Raw genomic sequence first — 16,661 nt, forward strand, 5'->3', positions numbered from 1 at the left:
ATAATATAATAAATTCTGGCCCTACAATAGTTAAATTCACATGCTGACACATAACACTTTGACCCTCAGATCACCTCTGTCTTTCTGGTGATTAATCTCTTGTTAATCTTCATGAAGTACAAGAATTTGACATACATACATCTACAAATCACTGCGTGGGCCAGCTATGCCAGTTTCGCTCAAAAATCCATCATGACAGTTTTCCTGATACAATACCCGTAACTATTGCCCCTGACTGTTTTGGATGAATCTTAACACATTTAAATATTTACTCACTCAGAGCAAGGCAGTTCTCTAATGTGACCTTAGTTTACTGTGCTGTGCTCCGCTGCAGCTTTCAGGGCCCTTTCTATTGTTTACAGGACAGGGAGCTCCCAGGCGCCATTTGCCCTGTCTGACCGCTTAATAAGGCTTTCTAATGGAACACAATATAAAAATATTTACCAGCTGTGGTAAGGATGGGAGTCATAGTGGAGGGGAAGGGGAAGGGGAAGGGGAGAGGGGGGGAGGGGGGAGGGGATGAAATAAAGTGAGTTGACAGAGTGATTTTACTGTTATCTCCTCTTAGGATTCTTTACAGGAGGATGTGTGTACTGACGTGCAGTGACTGTGTCAGATGACTCAGATCCCGTAAAGGCTTCTGTAAAGCCATCTGGTTGGCTTCCAAGAAAAAATATTTAAAATTCATTAAAGGGATTTAAGTACACTGATCAGACTTTGTTTCTCTTACCACTATGGAGGGGCTTGACAGTGCTGTAGTAACTAATCTAGACAATACAAACAGTACCTTGTTTTTCGACTGTTACCTGAAAGCTACCAAACATCGTAAAAAACGACATAGTATGTGGCTTGCTGATTCTTTATTTCTTCATTTATTTAGTTATTTATTCAGTTAGTCCTAAGGAGGTGCCTGCTTTGCATCTGGTTTTGATTTGGGCGATCTCGGAGCCCTCACCCCTGACTTGTAATGATTCATGGCTTGATTCTGTTGAGGGGCAGCTAACGGCTGCAGAGGGTTCATACAGGTTCAAGGCAGGATGAGAAAGTTCAGCAAGCAGCTATTCTGGGAGGTCCTTTGGCAACGGTTTAAAAATTAGAAAATGTGTTTAAGTTTTTTTTACCATTATTTCTCAAGGCAAAGTAAATCTTTTCCAACTGTTCCAGCAACTACTAGCTTCACATACATGCAGTTCCACAAATACACAAAACCTTGCTTTATGGTTTTAGTTTTCTGGTCATTCGCGCTTGTGCAGCTCCAGCCGGAGAAGCTGGGGATTACGGGTATTGCTCAAGGGCACTGTGACAGTAGCTGCTAAGTGTTAGGTTCTTTTCCCTAGCCATGTTTCCCGGTTTTGCCAGGGACAAGAACGGTCAACTTTTGGTTCAGTAATTCACATCTAACCGCTGTGTTATTGGTGCCTTCAGATGGATTAAGTGAAATTGAAATGACCCATAGGTCCAGAGTGATGTAATATAATGATCATCCATCCACTATTGAGAAATAAAGAATATATGCTTGGGAAAATACCTCTGTTTTCATTTAATATTCGCATTTTGGTCACAGTTGTTGGGAAGTGTTTCACTTTTTCGTTTTATTATACCATATTCATTTCAGGTGCATTATACCATGTTCTTTACTCATAGGGTTTTATTGTAGTGCCATTATGGAGTGTAACAGTATCATTAACACTGAGGTCAGTCCGTGTGTGTCTTCACCTCTGTGCAGCTGCAGAGCATGGAGGTTGGTCTCAATAAATGTGGTCTGGCTTTGACTTTTTGGACATTCTGTAAAACTATTTGTACCTCCATGTATCTCAGTGTCGTAAGTCTTTTGGCGGCCGCATCTGTCCGGCTGCTTGGCCCAGACCCTGCAGAAGGGAGTTTGGTATGACTAAGACATGGTTGGGTCTGGTGTGTTCCGGTCTACAGAAGCTCATTCTACAAGCTGCAGAGCCCTCTAGTGGTGCGTTTAACTACAGCATTGTGTGATTCCATGCTTAGACCTCAGCTCCTGAAGGCTGCTTCTTTTCCCTCACAGTCTCCTCTGCCAGCAGCCCGTCTACCCCCTGCTAACACATTAGACACACCACCATCAAATAGTATCAGTAGTATGTACACTGACATTGTTTGGAGTATGAATTGGAACAGGTAAAGGCTTTTAAAGTTAGAATAGACTAACTGGATAGAATAAAACAGATGCCTGTCCACCCCCTACTAACGTCTTACAAATAATAATCATAAACTGCAGATGTATTTCCATTGCCAGTTTCCACAATATCAGAATCTGGATTTGGAGCATGTATCTGTCTTTTTTTTTTTTTTTTTTTTTTTTTTTTTTTTTATTCAAACCCAACTTCCGTGATGATATTTATAGTATTTGACAGTTTTGTTTGTACTTCCTTTATACAACCTGTTCAAAGGATTCAATTAAAAACAGGTCCTGGATCTCAAGCATCTGGTGCAGGGGAATTGTTTTTGTTGTTGTGCTTCAATAAAGAATCTCCGTTCTCACAGTCAGCACTGTCCCCAGCAAGAGTTTAAATTAAACACTGCTCTTTGCTCACTCGTTCTTATTTCCAAATCCTTTCCTCTACATATAATGGGTTTTTTTGTAACTTTTTTTTCCTCCCCTAGACATTTTGAGAACACGCTGTTTGCCTTGAACAGATTCTCCTCAATCCCGGGCACTGATTTCAAACAGTTCCCATCGCCCCTCACAGCTGTGTTTTATTGTCTGGGTTAATGAATTTGTTTTGTAGGGGCTTTTGGGTTCCCTGGCAGTGGTGAGGCGAGCCAGGCGCGTGGGCAGTGTGTGCGAGCCTTGTGTGTGATTTCAGTCATTTTTGGTCACTGAGCTGTGCTTTGAGAAAATCTGTCCACATACTCACATTTATTATAACTCTTCCATGCATACGTACATACAGATGTTGCCCTAGATTGTTATTTTCTTATAATCTGTTACATTCTGTGTCATTATAAATTGCAGCCAGTTGTCCACAGTTTCCATACCGGTTTCCACTTAAATCATGATTGAGATGCAAAGCAAATTCAACATGATTTCTGAGCGTCTCATAAGCAGATTTGTTGCTCTTTAAGTCACTGCATTATTAGGATGTTTATCTCAGCATTAGCTATGGTCCGTCACAGTTTGACTTCATCTCTGTGTTTTTTTTGGTCAATGTTAATGATGATAAAGTGAGGCTGGGTTGATTTCAGGCAGCTTTCAGCAGCAGGAGGTCCCACAGTCAGGGAGCTATGAATAGATGATAGAGCGGCTTCTAGGACTTATCTCATTGCTCTGTCATCGCCACTGTCACCCAGCAACACAGAAGTGTATAACCTCACACACACACACACACACACACACGTGTGCACACACTTGCATACACATGGTCCCCACGTTCTCTGCGTGGTAACTGCCTGCAGCCTTGTGTTTGGGAGCCAGCACTGTAATGCTGCTTTATGACTGAACAGCTGACCTGTGAATGTTTGTTTGTATGTGTGTCAGCTCTGCTATGACGTTATTTGTTCTTCATAAACAGCGACAGAGAAGTTAATGACTTCGTGTGAAAGTGTTCAAATCTTTCATCTTCCCAGCAGCATCTAGTTTCAGTCTTTCCTCTCTGTTAACCACCACTACTTCCTCTACACACACCATGCCATTCTCTTCAATGCCTCCTCAATGCCATCCATGCCTTGTAGATTTACAGTGCAACCTCTCATTGTTGGCATCACTGTCTGGCTGTCATGTAGTTGCCACAATGACAAGCTCCCAAAATATTTTAGAAACGCCCCACCAAACTGTAAAGAGCAAGAATAGAGATTTTTTTTTTAATTGCGCCCCATGTTAGTCTCTCTCTCTCTCTCTCTCTCTCTCTCTCTCTCTCTCTCTCTCTGACACACACATACAGAGACAGCCTGGGTCAGCCATGTGCTTGTACCACAGTGTGAGAGGAAAATACCCTCTGGTGCAGGGGAAGTCCCGCTCAGCTTCATCCTCCACCTCATCCTGGGATGATTACACGCATGGGAAACAGGGCTTTAGACTTCTTCCAATACTCATGCGTGCACACGGGCACCCACACACATACACACACACACACTGATGCCAGTGCACTCAAAACACAATAAGGCATTACTCAGATTCAAGACAAGGTATCAGACCTCACAGGAACTGCTGAATTACAATTTTTAGCAAACAAATCGGGAAAAACCTCTCAACCACCTGCCTTATGTCTATTCTTCCTCTCCCCCCTTTTCTTTTCTTTTCTTCCTTTTTGTATCACTTATCAAATCAGTTTACATTGAGAGGCTATATGCATCTCTATCTACCATCTACTTTGTCTTAATTCTCAGTCTGCTGCATCTTTTAGCCTTCATCCAACTCTTCTTTCATTCCCCCTTTTAATCACTTGCCCCTCTTTCCCATATGCTCTTGGTCTTCCCTCATTCATCTCTTTCTCCCCCTTGGGACTGCCACGGCTCCTGGTTGGAAAAGTGTTAGTCCTTCCAGAGCTGGCTAGTTAAGTAGCTAGCTGGCTGACAGGGGAGAGGGTTCCTCCTCTGGAGACAGATAGAATTTGACAGGCTGTAGATTATAATATTGCTGCACAATTACATCTGCGTAGTTTTAAACACCTAAAGCTAGACTAATGCAGCACTATAGAGAGCAGGGTAGATCGCCAGCCAAGATGAACAGCTGTGAGAAGTGAATTTACAGTAGGCACGGACACGCTGGTCGGTAGCTGGTTTGTCAGTGGGTTTGGACAGCAGTTTTAGGTTATTGGTGGGGAAGAGGCAGTGTTTTACTGATGCATGTGCTTTTTGTGCACACCGTCCACACAACCACACTCATCTATGGTTAAATACATTTGGACAGTAAAGTTTTTTTTTAGTATTGTTGTTTCATAGATTTTAAAGTTGGAGAAGCAAATGAAGAATCAAATCTTTTCAACGTTTTGTTTGTCTTTTGATAAAAAGGTCATCTTGTAACGTATCAATCAATAGTCAGTAAAGAGACCTCAAATGTCCCCAAACTAACTATTTTGCTTGCAAATAAATAAAATATAAATAATAATAAAAACCCGTGAAACAAATGAAGATCTTTCTGCACCTCAGGCTTCCCTCCAAATACTACTAAATGTCACACTGTGGGAGAATGGAAGCTTGGTGACCTATTCTGCCCCCTTGTATAACAATTTAGCTCTCATTCATGTAGGAATATTACCTGAATGTCAAAAGCGAATAAGATGGTTTATCTAAGCCATGGTGTTGTTGACAAGCTTGGCTCAGTGAGCGACCTGGGGCTTGGATCCTTGTCTGTGTATGTTTAAAGTAAACCATTTCCAAGACCGTTCCTCTTTGTGATGAGTGTTTCATATTGTCTCGTAGCTGTTGAGCTTTGAGAACTGAAGTTTTCCCCTCGACCTCCGATCTTTCCAGGACAGTGAGGTGTCAGAGGAGCTTTTATGTGCTCTGCTGGCCAACAGAAATAGGGAGACATCAGATGAGAGTGAAAATCCCAGGCATGGAAAAGAAATAGAGGAGATGAGTAGCAAGAGAGTGGTGACAGCTTGAGAGAGGAAGACCAGAGACAGAGAATGCAAGAGGGAACAAGGAGTAAGGGTCCTCCCTATCCATGGAGATGAGACATGACACAGTGAGAAAAAGAGTCTGAATCCGGTCTGTGCTTTGATTCGTGGCTCTGTCCAAAGTATTTGTATGTAAATGTGGGAGCTGATGTTCTTGAGAGGTCCGCTCTTAACCAATCAACCTGGTTTTTAACCCTCTCAGTGTGCCAGATCCCTTTCACCCTGACCTCTTCCCATCCCGCTTAGTACTCTTTTCCTTCGCCCTGTTGCTGCTGAGAGTAATAATAAATAAGGCTCCCTGCACAGCCATCTCCTTTTCCATTTTGGCTGCCTTACATCTGTTAAGTAAGCGTCGTTGTCTCAGCTTATCTTAAACATACATATTTTCATAGCCAGTGTTCATCTCGCTGCCCTTCTTTTGTTATGAAACCGTATCTTTTTTCCCCTTTTCTGTTCATGTCTCACTGACCCTCCTGTGTGAATCAACTGCTAATTGACAGCCAGTCATAACAACTCACCTTCCCTGTTCAGCCCCAGCACCACAACCAACCTTCTTCTTAAAACATAACTGTGGCACATTCTTAATTTGGACCCTTGGAAACTCAATCTATTTGAGATCAGTAGCAGCTGAATTTGCTCTCTCCTCAATCGGCTTTGGCAAAATTGGCGTGAAAACTCCAGATAAAATCATGAAGGGTGGAATTTTATTAGAGCCTGGAAACAAACGATGCCTTTGAGGAGAGGCAGAGGGGCCCCCACAGTGAACCCTGGGATCGGGTGTCGACTCAGGTGAGGAGGAGTCAGGAGTGCCCTCTCTTTCTGCCTGCGAGGGAAACGGGGTCACACACCCATGGGACTAGTAAAAGCGGGGCACACCAGGCCAACTAGTACAGACACATATGTACACACACCAGAGTAGACTTTGTTCAGTGAAAAAGACCAGAATTTTTGTCTGAAGAGGTGAAAAGAGGAAACAGATTTTTTTCCCCTCTACACCTGTATAAGCAAGATTCCACCTAGAAAAACAGGTGATGGAGAGTATTGGGTTCTCTCTGTAACTTGGATGGTGTATTAAAAGTGTTGGGGGGGGGCCTTCGTGAGGAGTTGCATGTGCGTACATACATGTATGTAGATGTAAATGTTTGCATTGACTATATAAATGTACGGTATCTGCTTCTTCCTCACTGTGATTTTTCAAGCCCTGTGGTTTACTGGAGAACTACTGAGTTCCTCTTGGACTGCTCGCATTAAACTAAATATTTACCCTAAAACAAAATTCACACATCATTGCAGGCTTTTGTAGGATTTTCCATTGGTGCAGGCACATTTTCTTTTTTCCATATCTCTCTGTTACTGTGTTATCCAGGTCACATAGGGGTAACATAGTAAATAATGTGAGTCCCCGGATTCAGTCTCAGTCAGAGCCGCCCATTATTTCATATAGTTCTCAAGTGATTAGTTGATTGAGCAATTTTACAACAAATTCATCACAATTTTTTTTTTTCAAAGTTCTCAAATGTGAATATTGGCTGCAATGTCTCTCTTATCATAATAAATTGAGTTGTTTTAACTGATGGTAGAGCAAAACATGGACTTTTTTATGGCTTTGGAAAATGGGGATGATAATTTTTCACTATTATACACAGTTCATAGAACAAACAATTGATCAGTTATTTAAAGAGACATAAGTTAATAATGGAAATTAGTCATTAGTTGTATCCCTAACTGTTAAATCTGTTTCTTAAGTGGGTGTTTGCTTAAGATTTCAAGTGCATGTTCGAAGAACCAAACATTATTCCATGTATACCTCAAGTGCAAAATGATTGATGTCTTTGTACTTGAGGCTTATTACTGGCCCTGAAACCTGATAGGGGCATGTAAACCCAAATGATGTCTAGGCAATGATCGATATGCACAGATAGGTGCCATATAGCTACTTGAGACCCAACTCAAAAACATAACTCAGATGGTTTGGATAATCAAGAGGTGGGCTTGATTTTATACCTCACCTGTTTCAGTTTGTCTGTTTGGAGCTGCTCCAGTGGGTCAGATGATGAATCATCAGATGCACCTCACATATTCCAACACTTGGAATAGTCCACTAACTAAAATCAGTTCTTGATAATGTCTTCATTTGAGTTGCAGCATTTTGAATTGCCAGAACAGAAAAGACTCATGTGTGTAATAAATTAGTTTTGCAGTTTAAGGGATAGCAGGTGTTCCACCCATGTTAAATTTTACTTCTGAATCCCACCAGTGCAACCAAGTGATTGTCTTAAACACCTGAAGATTTTCTTCTCTTTTAGTTTTCTCAAATCTGCAGGTTGTTTTTTTCAGTCAGCTTAGCTTTTTCTTCTGTAGTTTAACTTTTATCTTTTCTTGTACTGATGTGTCCTCTAGCCTTGTCCACTCTATCCCCCTTATCGAGGCCCTTCTCGCTAACACAGATGAGGGGACAGGGGGTCTTGCATCATTCTCCTTTGAGAACCTTACATACTGCACATCAGAGCCTTTGTCTCACTCAGCCCTGGGAGCACATCCAGAGAGAAATTAAAGGAAGATTACTTCAATCCTCCTCTTCTAATTTCAGCTCTGTAAATAGACAGCGAGCCAGGACTGTTCTTGTCTTCACGCTTCTCTTTGAATTTGTATGCAATCTTACATTGTGCATGTTCGTTTGTGTGCACATATGCGCAGTTGTGAGTGCTTGTTTCTGAATGTATATACAGGCTGTTGTGTGCTAGCGAGTGTTTGTGTGCTGGCTCCCCAGGGTGTGGGCTGATCACAGCAGCATCGTTCACAGTCCTCAGCAGACCACCTGGGGCTCATCTGCCCCCCACCCCCAAGCCTACACCTCCCACCTTGTCCCGCTCCAAACGGCCTCATCTCACCTCATGTCGCTGTTGTTTTCCCTGCTGTTGCTGTTTGCCCATGACCTTGTTACTAAAGCAGAGAATACAGACATGGCCGCCAGGCAGCGCAGGGAGGCGCTACAGAAGAACACTTTATGACCTAATGAAAGGCATCTCCACTGCTTTTTGAAGTCTCAGACGTCTGCTTTCGTGAACCACCGAGTCCATACTGAAGACAATGCAGTTTGAAGTCTCTTTTGTTGTTTGTTTTTTGAAAACATAATGCCAAAGCTAATGATGTTAAGTTGAAAGCTTGGATGAGTGATCTTGAGGGCCAGGCTGAAACCTGATGATTACTCTGCTGTGTGGCTGTCTGTTGTACTGAGGATGTGTTTTCGCTATGTGCGTGCCTGTGAAATGGGGCGCATTGCCACACTTTGCTTTACCCACTAAACAGTGATGAAATGAAAGAACAGTTACATTGAGTCAGTGACCTTACAGGACCAAAGACACAATTAATAGTCAAATTGCAAATGCAAATGAAACATACCGCAAACATGCATTGCACTCACATGCAGGATTTCTCACAGTAGCTTACCCACAACTTTGAGACGCCACTGTCCCCATTAAACCCACCTCATTCAGGGACTCTTGGCATGTGTAAACACTGGAACCTGAATATTAGATCTGAATATTGCCTCCAAATAAATCTCAAAACTAAATAGGGACAGTGGCAGCTAATGAGAGCCAGTTGTCCTCTACTTCATTCCCATGCCAAGAAAGAAGAGAGGACAAAAGAAAGTCTGATGATGACTCTATGCTTCTATGGAGGACAGGATCACAGCAATTAAGACATGCCCCAGGGGTGCTTTCATTCACGTTCACCTTTGTGGTTGTGTGTCTTCTGATCACACCCTTTTCCACATTTGGCTTTTGCCTTAATTTAATCTATTACCAAATAAAATGTTAGGTGTCTGGTTGCAGTTGTGTGGGGTTCTAAGACAAATAGTTACTTACAGTAGATGTTTTTGTATTACATGTACATGTTCATCCATTTATTAGCCACATTTGTTCTGCCAAGTTCTTCATTTAGCTTTAGTCCTTATCATAAATTGCCAGCGTCTTTACCGTCCCCATTTTGTTTACCATATGGCTGATATCTTGTTTATCATTCATGATGGAAGCCTTTGGTCCATTCAGCAGCATCCTGTTCCAGCCAAGAGATTATGTCGGATGAGCAGAGAAAGTCTGTGTATCATTTCTGAATACTTACATCATGACGGTTGAGCCTCTTTTCCCCTTGTTTGTTTTCACTAACACGCTTGTGGTGTTAATCTAGAAAATGTTTTCTGGCATTTTTGAACACTTCCTTCACTGACTAATGCAACTACATCTCAACCTGCTTATACTAACAGCCAGTGTTATTGTAGAGATATGGGGTAATTCCTGCGTGTCCTCACAGTCACCCCTAACCCAAGCATTGGATTTGATTGGTGGACCTGAATCAGGGTTTTGGTTTAGATTGGTGGATCTGTTGACGATAACTGAAGCAATAAGTCTCCTGTTGAGCTTTGAGGGTGGTGTCTGTCAGACCTTTTAAATCATTCTTGATTGCCAAAGCTTACGAGCGGGGCATGGTGGGTTTGGCGTGCTCCTCTGAAAGCTTGGAGTTATACAGGGAAGGCCTCGGTCTGAAGCTCAACGTGTTGAGCGCAACACTGCTGCCTGCTGAATGTCAGAGCTCTGTGTCCAGCTCTGCTTTACAAAGCAACAGCAAATCCATATTCTATTTGGTGCAAAATATTTGTAAGCAAACTAATGTTGTATGTATGGGTAGGAGAGAACCGGTTTTGAAGTTCACCGCCACATCTCCCAGAGCCAGGTTTTTGTTGAGCAGCATACTGTAGTTCCCCAGATGGACCACATTAACTCACTCTTTCACAATTTTTCTTTTCATTCTCCAGCCATTATCATTTTGCATCTTTGTTTTAGAGCCAGGGCTTTTCCAAGCTGTAAAGCAGCTGAAAACAGAAGAACATCATCAGTATGTTCGTGTTTTCTCATCTGTTCATCTTTCCTTTATTTTTTCAGTTAGGTGTTTCACAGGCATTCCTCTATTTAGACCATCCATGTCATACTCACTCCTCGCCTTTCTTCACTTCTACTCCAGTAGGTCTTTCCGGCTAGAAAGTGGTCCAACTGACCCAGTGCTTTAGGAATGTCAACATGCATAAATTATTACTGTCCCACGGATGTTTCCTTTCCCCCCTGTATGTCGTGTACGTGGCATCTGGGGAACAAGAGGGTGTCTGACATGATAAGCAAAATATTCTCTCATTGTTATTTCTCTAACTCTGTCCAAAGCACAGATTGAGGAATTAAGGAAAGATGCTTCGGGGCCTGGACTGAAGGGAGAACGGAAAGGACATTATTTCTCATGGTCCTTTGAGAAACATGCTGTTAAACCCTGGAGGAGTGAACCCACCCACCAGCATTACTGGGTGGAGGGAGCTTGTTAAAATGGCCCCACTCTGCGCCCAGAGCTTTGGAGTACACTGTGTTTGAAATACAGTTGACAGTCACTCTGAAGCGCTCGCCATCCATTTGCAAGCTCCGGGGTCGCGACCTTCCATTGCTTCTTTGTTGTGGTTCAGTTGAAGTGCATAGCAGGTTGCCTTTGTTTTTGAAACAAAGTTGAATGTATTAAATGACTGCCTTTGATGCCCTTTTTTGCTTTGTGAACGCTGTTATGGCGTACAAAGAGCGGTGACTTCATATTATAAATGTCTTCCCCCCTCTGTTTTCCTCAAGAAAATGAGAGAATGAATTGCGGCCTTTGTGGTATTTGTTTAAGTATTATTGTTATTATTTTTGATTAAGATGAGGTATTTTTGCATTGAGGTTTTCCTCAATCAGCACAAAAGCACAGAGGCCTGTTATCAGCTTTATGGTTCTGGTAAACAATAGTGGGTAGCACAGCAGGATCCTAACCTGTAAACTCTGATGGAGTCGAGATACAGAAGTTAATTTCCATGCAGGCGCCCAGCAAGTAAGTAGCTCAACTGAATAGTTCTGTCAAAAAGATTTAATAATATGACTTCCATGTTTTTCAATGGGAATTCTACTGGAGTTACAAGGGAACATGGGAAAACTGTGATAAACATTAACCAATTTTTCATCATTATAAACATGAAAAGCAGCTCCGTTCCCAAGCTGACCTCACCTGACTACTATGACTACTGCAACCGCCTGCCACTGGTTTCATTTAGTTCAAAAAATGCTACTAATTGCAGCTTGTTTTCTCTCCACAGTAACTGTCATATCTGTTAAAGTTAATAAACAAGCATATATTTTACCATGATTCGAAAACCTGAGGAAGTAACAGCCAGAAATGGAAACACAATACATGTGCAGTTGTGGAAGAAAACATGATATAGTTGTAGTGTTTCTGGACGTCTGTAACACCTCTGTCCTCATACGTCAAGTTTACTTTGAACAACTTCGTAATTCTCTAACAATGTCAAGTTGCTGACCTATTTCACTCAATACTAATGTTAAACTTCTTTTTATTCCGCTGCCTCAATGACAATTAGCACTGTTGTCACTTCCCAGTGATGTCACTCAGCCAACCTATTCTCTAACAGACATTTAACTATTCAGTATCGATTCCTGCTGTCATAACCACACTGTGTTTCTGTCATGTGCTTTTAGTGGTATTTTATAATTTGTCATGCAGTTGATTCATACAGTATGTCTTAAAACATACAGGCTAGTAGTGGGTTTAAAAAATCTTATTTTGTGTCATCCTTAAAATGTAGTAAGCTTGGGCACCCTGGAAGCTTTTATTATATAATTTGGCTTCAGACACAGAATATGTGGCTGTTAAATGGACCCTTCTGAAAGGAATAATAGTCACCTATAGTTACTTTGACTTTATTTATTATATTCTTTCCTGTCGACTACCATGGACTTCTCTACCATCTTAAAACATCCAGATTTTCATGTTCCCTGATCTCTGAACCTGAATTGCAACCTACTTCTCATTCATCTGGAAGCAATCAGCTGCATATGTGGTATTCAGATGTAAAAGCTATGCTGTCATATTCGACTAGCCAGCCAACACTGTAAACGGGTGGCATTTGGATGATGTGACATTTGCTTCCGCATATTAGCCTTCCTCTAGCCAAGCTGTTCTGAGTTACGCTGACAGAACCGGGGGTCAGAAGTCGTACAGATGCACTCTGATATGATTGGCACTTGGGAGACTCATGGTTTAACACTTTTGGGATTATCCTCCATTTTCCAGAATGTTCTGCCTAGAGACTCTGAGAGGATGACCTCATGATTGGCCGATGGGGGTTGGGGGGTGGGGGGTGGTATGTGTGTATAGTCGCACATTCATGATCATGATCAACTAAGTCCAGAGAAAGATTGCATTGGGATCTGGAAACAGCGCTTCAGTGCAGCCATTATATAATATAATAGAAAGTAATGGTTGGAAAAGGGGATTTCAGCTGGGACCAGGCCTGCAGCTACAGTGCATGTTTGTATTCTGAATTTATTGCCCTCTGTCAATGAATAAATTGGCGAAAGGTTAAAGCATATAGACTACAGAGCCATAGGTTAATGTTTTCTGTATGTTTTTCTGTATACCTGTTCTCTTTTACAGTGAGTAAGTACAGTGGGAATATAACTATGCCCACAAACACATGAAGGAATCCACTTACGTGCTTTAAAACTATAGCTGAGATCAAACCCTGGCAAAGCAACTGACTTCATATGTGTGTTTATGTATACATGTTTGTGAATGCACTGATTGCATGCATTGATTCAAACTATATGATCAACTGTGTACTGTGGTATGTTTTCTCATTGTCTCTTTTCCTCTACACCCCCAATTGTGTTCCCTATTATCCGTTATTCCACTTGTAAGCACATCTAAATATAGACCAAGAATTTGCTTAGGGGGCACTCTGTTAGTAGTGGTGGTTAAAGAGAAGACGGGGTATTTGCTGTAATTGTAAATGCATGTGTACAGCCTAAGCTTGGGAAGAGGGACAGAGAAGCATAAAGAGTATCTGGCAGTTTCTCCTGGCTCTTGCATTTTCCCAGCTGCTGTGCAGCTTATTTGTCCCTTCTAACGTGGGGCGCTTCTTGGAGTGGACATTTTGCCTTTGCTGAATACCTTTTCAAATACCTCCTTACCTCAATGCAAGTTTCACCCGCTTAACACAACACACATGGAGACAGGTCCAGGCCCTTTTCTGCCTTCTCTCCCCTCACCATTGCTTGGAAAATCTTACATTTCTACAAAAAAGAAGTGCACACATCCTGTCCTCATTAGGCCAGGGAAAGGAGAGGGATCTGGCAGGGCCGATCCTATGGAAGCCGCCCCACACATGAGCCTGGACGAACAGAACAGAACAGAACAGGCAGGCGGGCGGGCAGGCGGGCGGGCAGGCATGCCGCGGCGTTTTATATGGCTCTTGTTCTTAGCCTTTGATGACACTGTTTAGAATAGGAAATATCTAATAAGTCAAGTATTCTGTCTAATGTGCTGCCAGTGGGTTTAGTATTTGCCTGGAGGTCTTGAAACACTATCTCCGCCACAGCAATAATATACATTTAAAATTCTCGTGGAGTCGGTTGGGGGGAGGGGGGGAAGCTGAGAGTACATACTGTAATCGCAACCATGTGCAGGTTGGAGCAGGAGAGGGTGGAATAAGATGGGACATACCTTTGGTCTCCATTCGGTCCTCGATTTTTCAGTGGATCATAATCATGTCTCAAAAGACAGTGGTAGCTAATTGAACCCAACTTTGTACCCATTTACATGGATGGATGGCTTGAGTCCTCTTCATGATGCACCTGACAAGCGGAGTATCTAATTGATGTGATGCAGTGGTTGTTTAAACTGAAACAGCCTACATGTTTACGGGTGCCCTCTTTGCCTTCCCTTTTCTTAGAAATTCACCTGTGTCTTTCTGTCAGTCTCTGTATGCCTGTATATTTGTGGGGGTGGTTTGAATTGTATTTGCTCAGTATCTACATAATATTTCCCTTGTGCTTGGGACATTTTGAAACGATTCTGTTTATTCCATCTTTTTTTACCCACACATGTCCGTTCTATATAAACAGTAATTTATTATTTGGTAGGTAGCGTTTAGTTTTACATGTTTGTCTTGTTCCTGTCGCATGGGAGCCAGTTGCTGCTTCTTTATAGTCTTGTAGATGGCATGCTTTGGTAGCAGAATGAAGATGCCTGTTTTCATTGTCGCTTGAAACCCAACAACCTACTCACATTGATTTATATCATCTGTCACTGAAAGCTTTTTTATTGCCCCAACAACTGGAACTCTCCTGACATCCGTTAGTTGGAGCCAAGCATAAAATCTCGGCTGCTTCATACACAATACCGCAGTCACTGCACGAAACAATTCGATTTGCAGGGTTGAGGCCCTTTTTTACAGGCATTTCCAATATTGAAAGAAGTGCAGAATGATTTTAAAACCACAGAAAAAGTCCCAGAGCATGCCTTTAATGTCTCTGTGGCTATATGATGCTCTCCTTCTTTGGTCAATTTGTCCATGGTTTCAATCAAGCGAGTTATTTGGTTTGTGTCCTCTTGTAAAGTCAGGATCCAAACAAGAAACAAACTTTGCAACAAAAAAAAGGTCTCATCCATTTTTATTTGATGCAGTTCTAACACAGCATCTTGGTTTGGTTTGAGATAAAGCAGTTTGTTTTAATGCAAATTGAATTCTCATGTTCATCACATTTGTCAAGCTGTTGCACATGTGTAGAGGTGTGTAGTTACACGGGTAGCAGCTGCCCTTTAGAGAGAGAGAGTGTGAGTGTGTGCGTGCGTGTATGGACTTGTGATTCAATTTAGGGATGATATTGATGGTTTTTATAGTTGATTTTTTTATTTAGGTCATTGAGTAACTCCTTTTTTAAGGGTGTATCTCGCATCATGATCTCACTGTTCAACTATCACAGAAATCAGAAGAAAAAAACAGAAATGAAAACAGAACAGATGTGTGGAAACTGCATTAGCCACCACTTAGAAAACTGGACAGTACAAACAATACGTACAAGTTACACATTTTTCCTAGAATCAAAATCTCTGATAGATTATCTCCTGCTGCTAAGTGTTATCTTCTTTTTCGATGTTATTATTGTGCTTGAAAACCACTGTTGCTCAAATAGCATAAAAATCTATAGTTATTCTTTATAGTACCTATAAAGTTAGGGAAAGTAAAGCACTTTATTACAGTGAAGCCACTTTCTCCTGCCCATGAGTGTAAACACGGCCTTACCTTTCACTGTTTCTGTGTACAGGTGCGTCGATATGAGCAGAAGCGGGGCAGTCGGGACCCTGCGGCATCTGTTGACTCCTCATCACGTCACAGTGGGACTGGGCAGGACAGCGGTTTTGGCAGTGACAGTGCTCGCATTCGCATCGTCCAAATAGAGCAGCAATGTGGGGCCAGCCACCACTGCATTGCTAGGCCCTCCCACAAATCCACCATCACCAAGAACCTTAGCTTCATCCCTTTCGACATTTTTCTCACAGCTAGTAGGCTGTCTGTCATGACCTATGCTTGCTCCAGTCCCCCGAAGGCCCTTCCCTCTTCGTTGGACACCCCCAGCACACCAGAGAAAAAAGAGCCCGGGGATAAGGTAAACAAAAGGCCTGTGACATGGAAGCGCTCTCTCATGAGTCAGTTCCTGGATTTGTCAGTTGTCTATGTGTGTATAATTATTCTTACCGTACACAATAACAGGTTGTGTCATTTATGTGAGGATTATAGTGGTGTATGAGTACAAAATATTACAATTACACAGTTTTCAAATCAACTTAAAAATGACTTTATGTTGTTGATGAGTCATTTCAAATAGGCCAAATTTCTCTAACTAAATTTAATTCAATGTAATGATGGGTTTTAAACTCTAACATGGATTTTCATAGTACAGTTAGTCACTATGCTGTCCCCTTCAATCTGCCACTGCCCATCTAGCTAACTGAAGACTTTGAATGTTTATGTATGATGTGTATTAAAAAACTGCTCCTTACACTCTAAGCAGATAAGGAAGTGAAAGAATTCTGGGCACCAGCGCAACACTGTCCAAAATACAATAACAAACACATACTGTAGTTGTCACAGGCATTTAGAACTGTGAAGTTTTGATTTCTGGTAATGAAAATGTCAGTTTG

The 16,661-nt window shown here is 41.9% G+C and overlaps 1 protein-coding gene across 3 annotated transcripts in view; it reads left to right on the forward strand.

Annotated features, from left to right (window-relative positions):
* LOC119898078 (vacuolar protein sorting-associated protein 13B-like) overlaps positions 1–16,661 on the forward strand; it is a 323,319-nt gene that overhangs the window by 211,708 nt on the left and 94,950 nt on the right. For all 3 annotated transcript variants that reach the window (XM_038712226.1, XM_038712228.1, XM_038712227.1), the window contains one exon: positions 15,785–16,126. In XM_038712226.1, coding sequence (XP_038568154.1) covers positions 15,785–16,126 — 342 coding nt within the window. The remainder of the gene's footprint in view (positions 1–15,784; positions 16,127–16,661) is intronic.

Source organism: Micropterus salmoides, unplaced genomic scaffold, assembly GCF_014851395.1.
Source record: "Micropterus salmoides isolate LMB-PRFRI ecotype aquatic unplaced genomic scaffold, ASM1485139v1 Ms_hic_scaffold_11, whole genome shotgun sequence".
NCBI classification, from domain to species: Eukaryota; Metazoa; Chordata; class Actinopteri; order Centrarchiformes; family Centrarchidae; genus Micropterus; species Micropterus salmoides.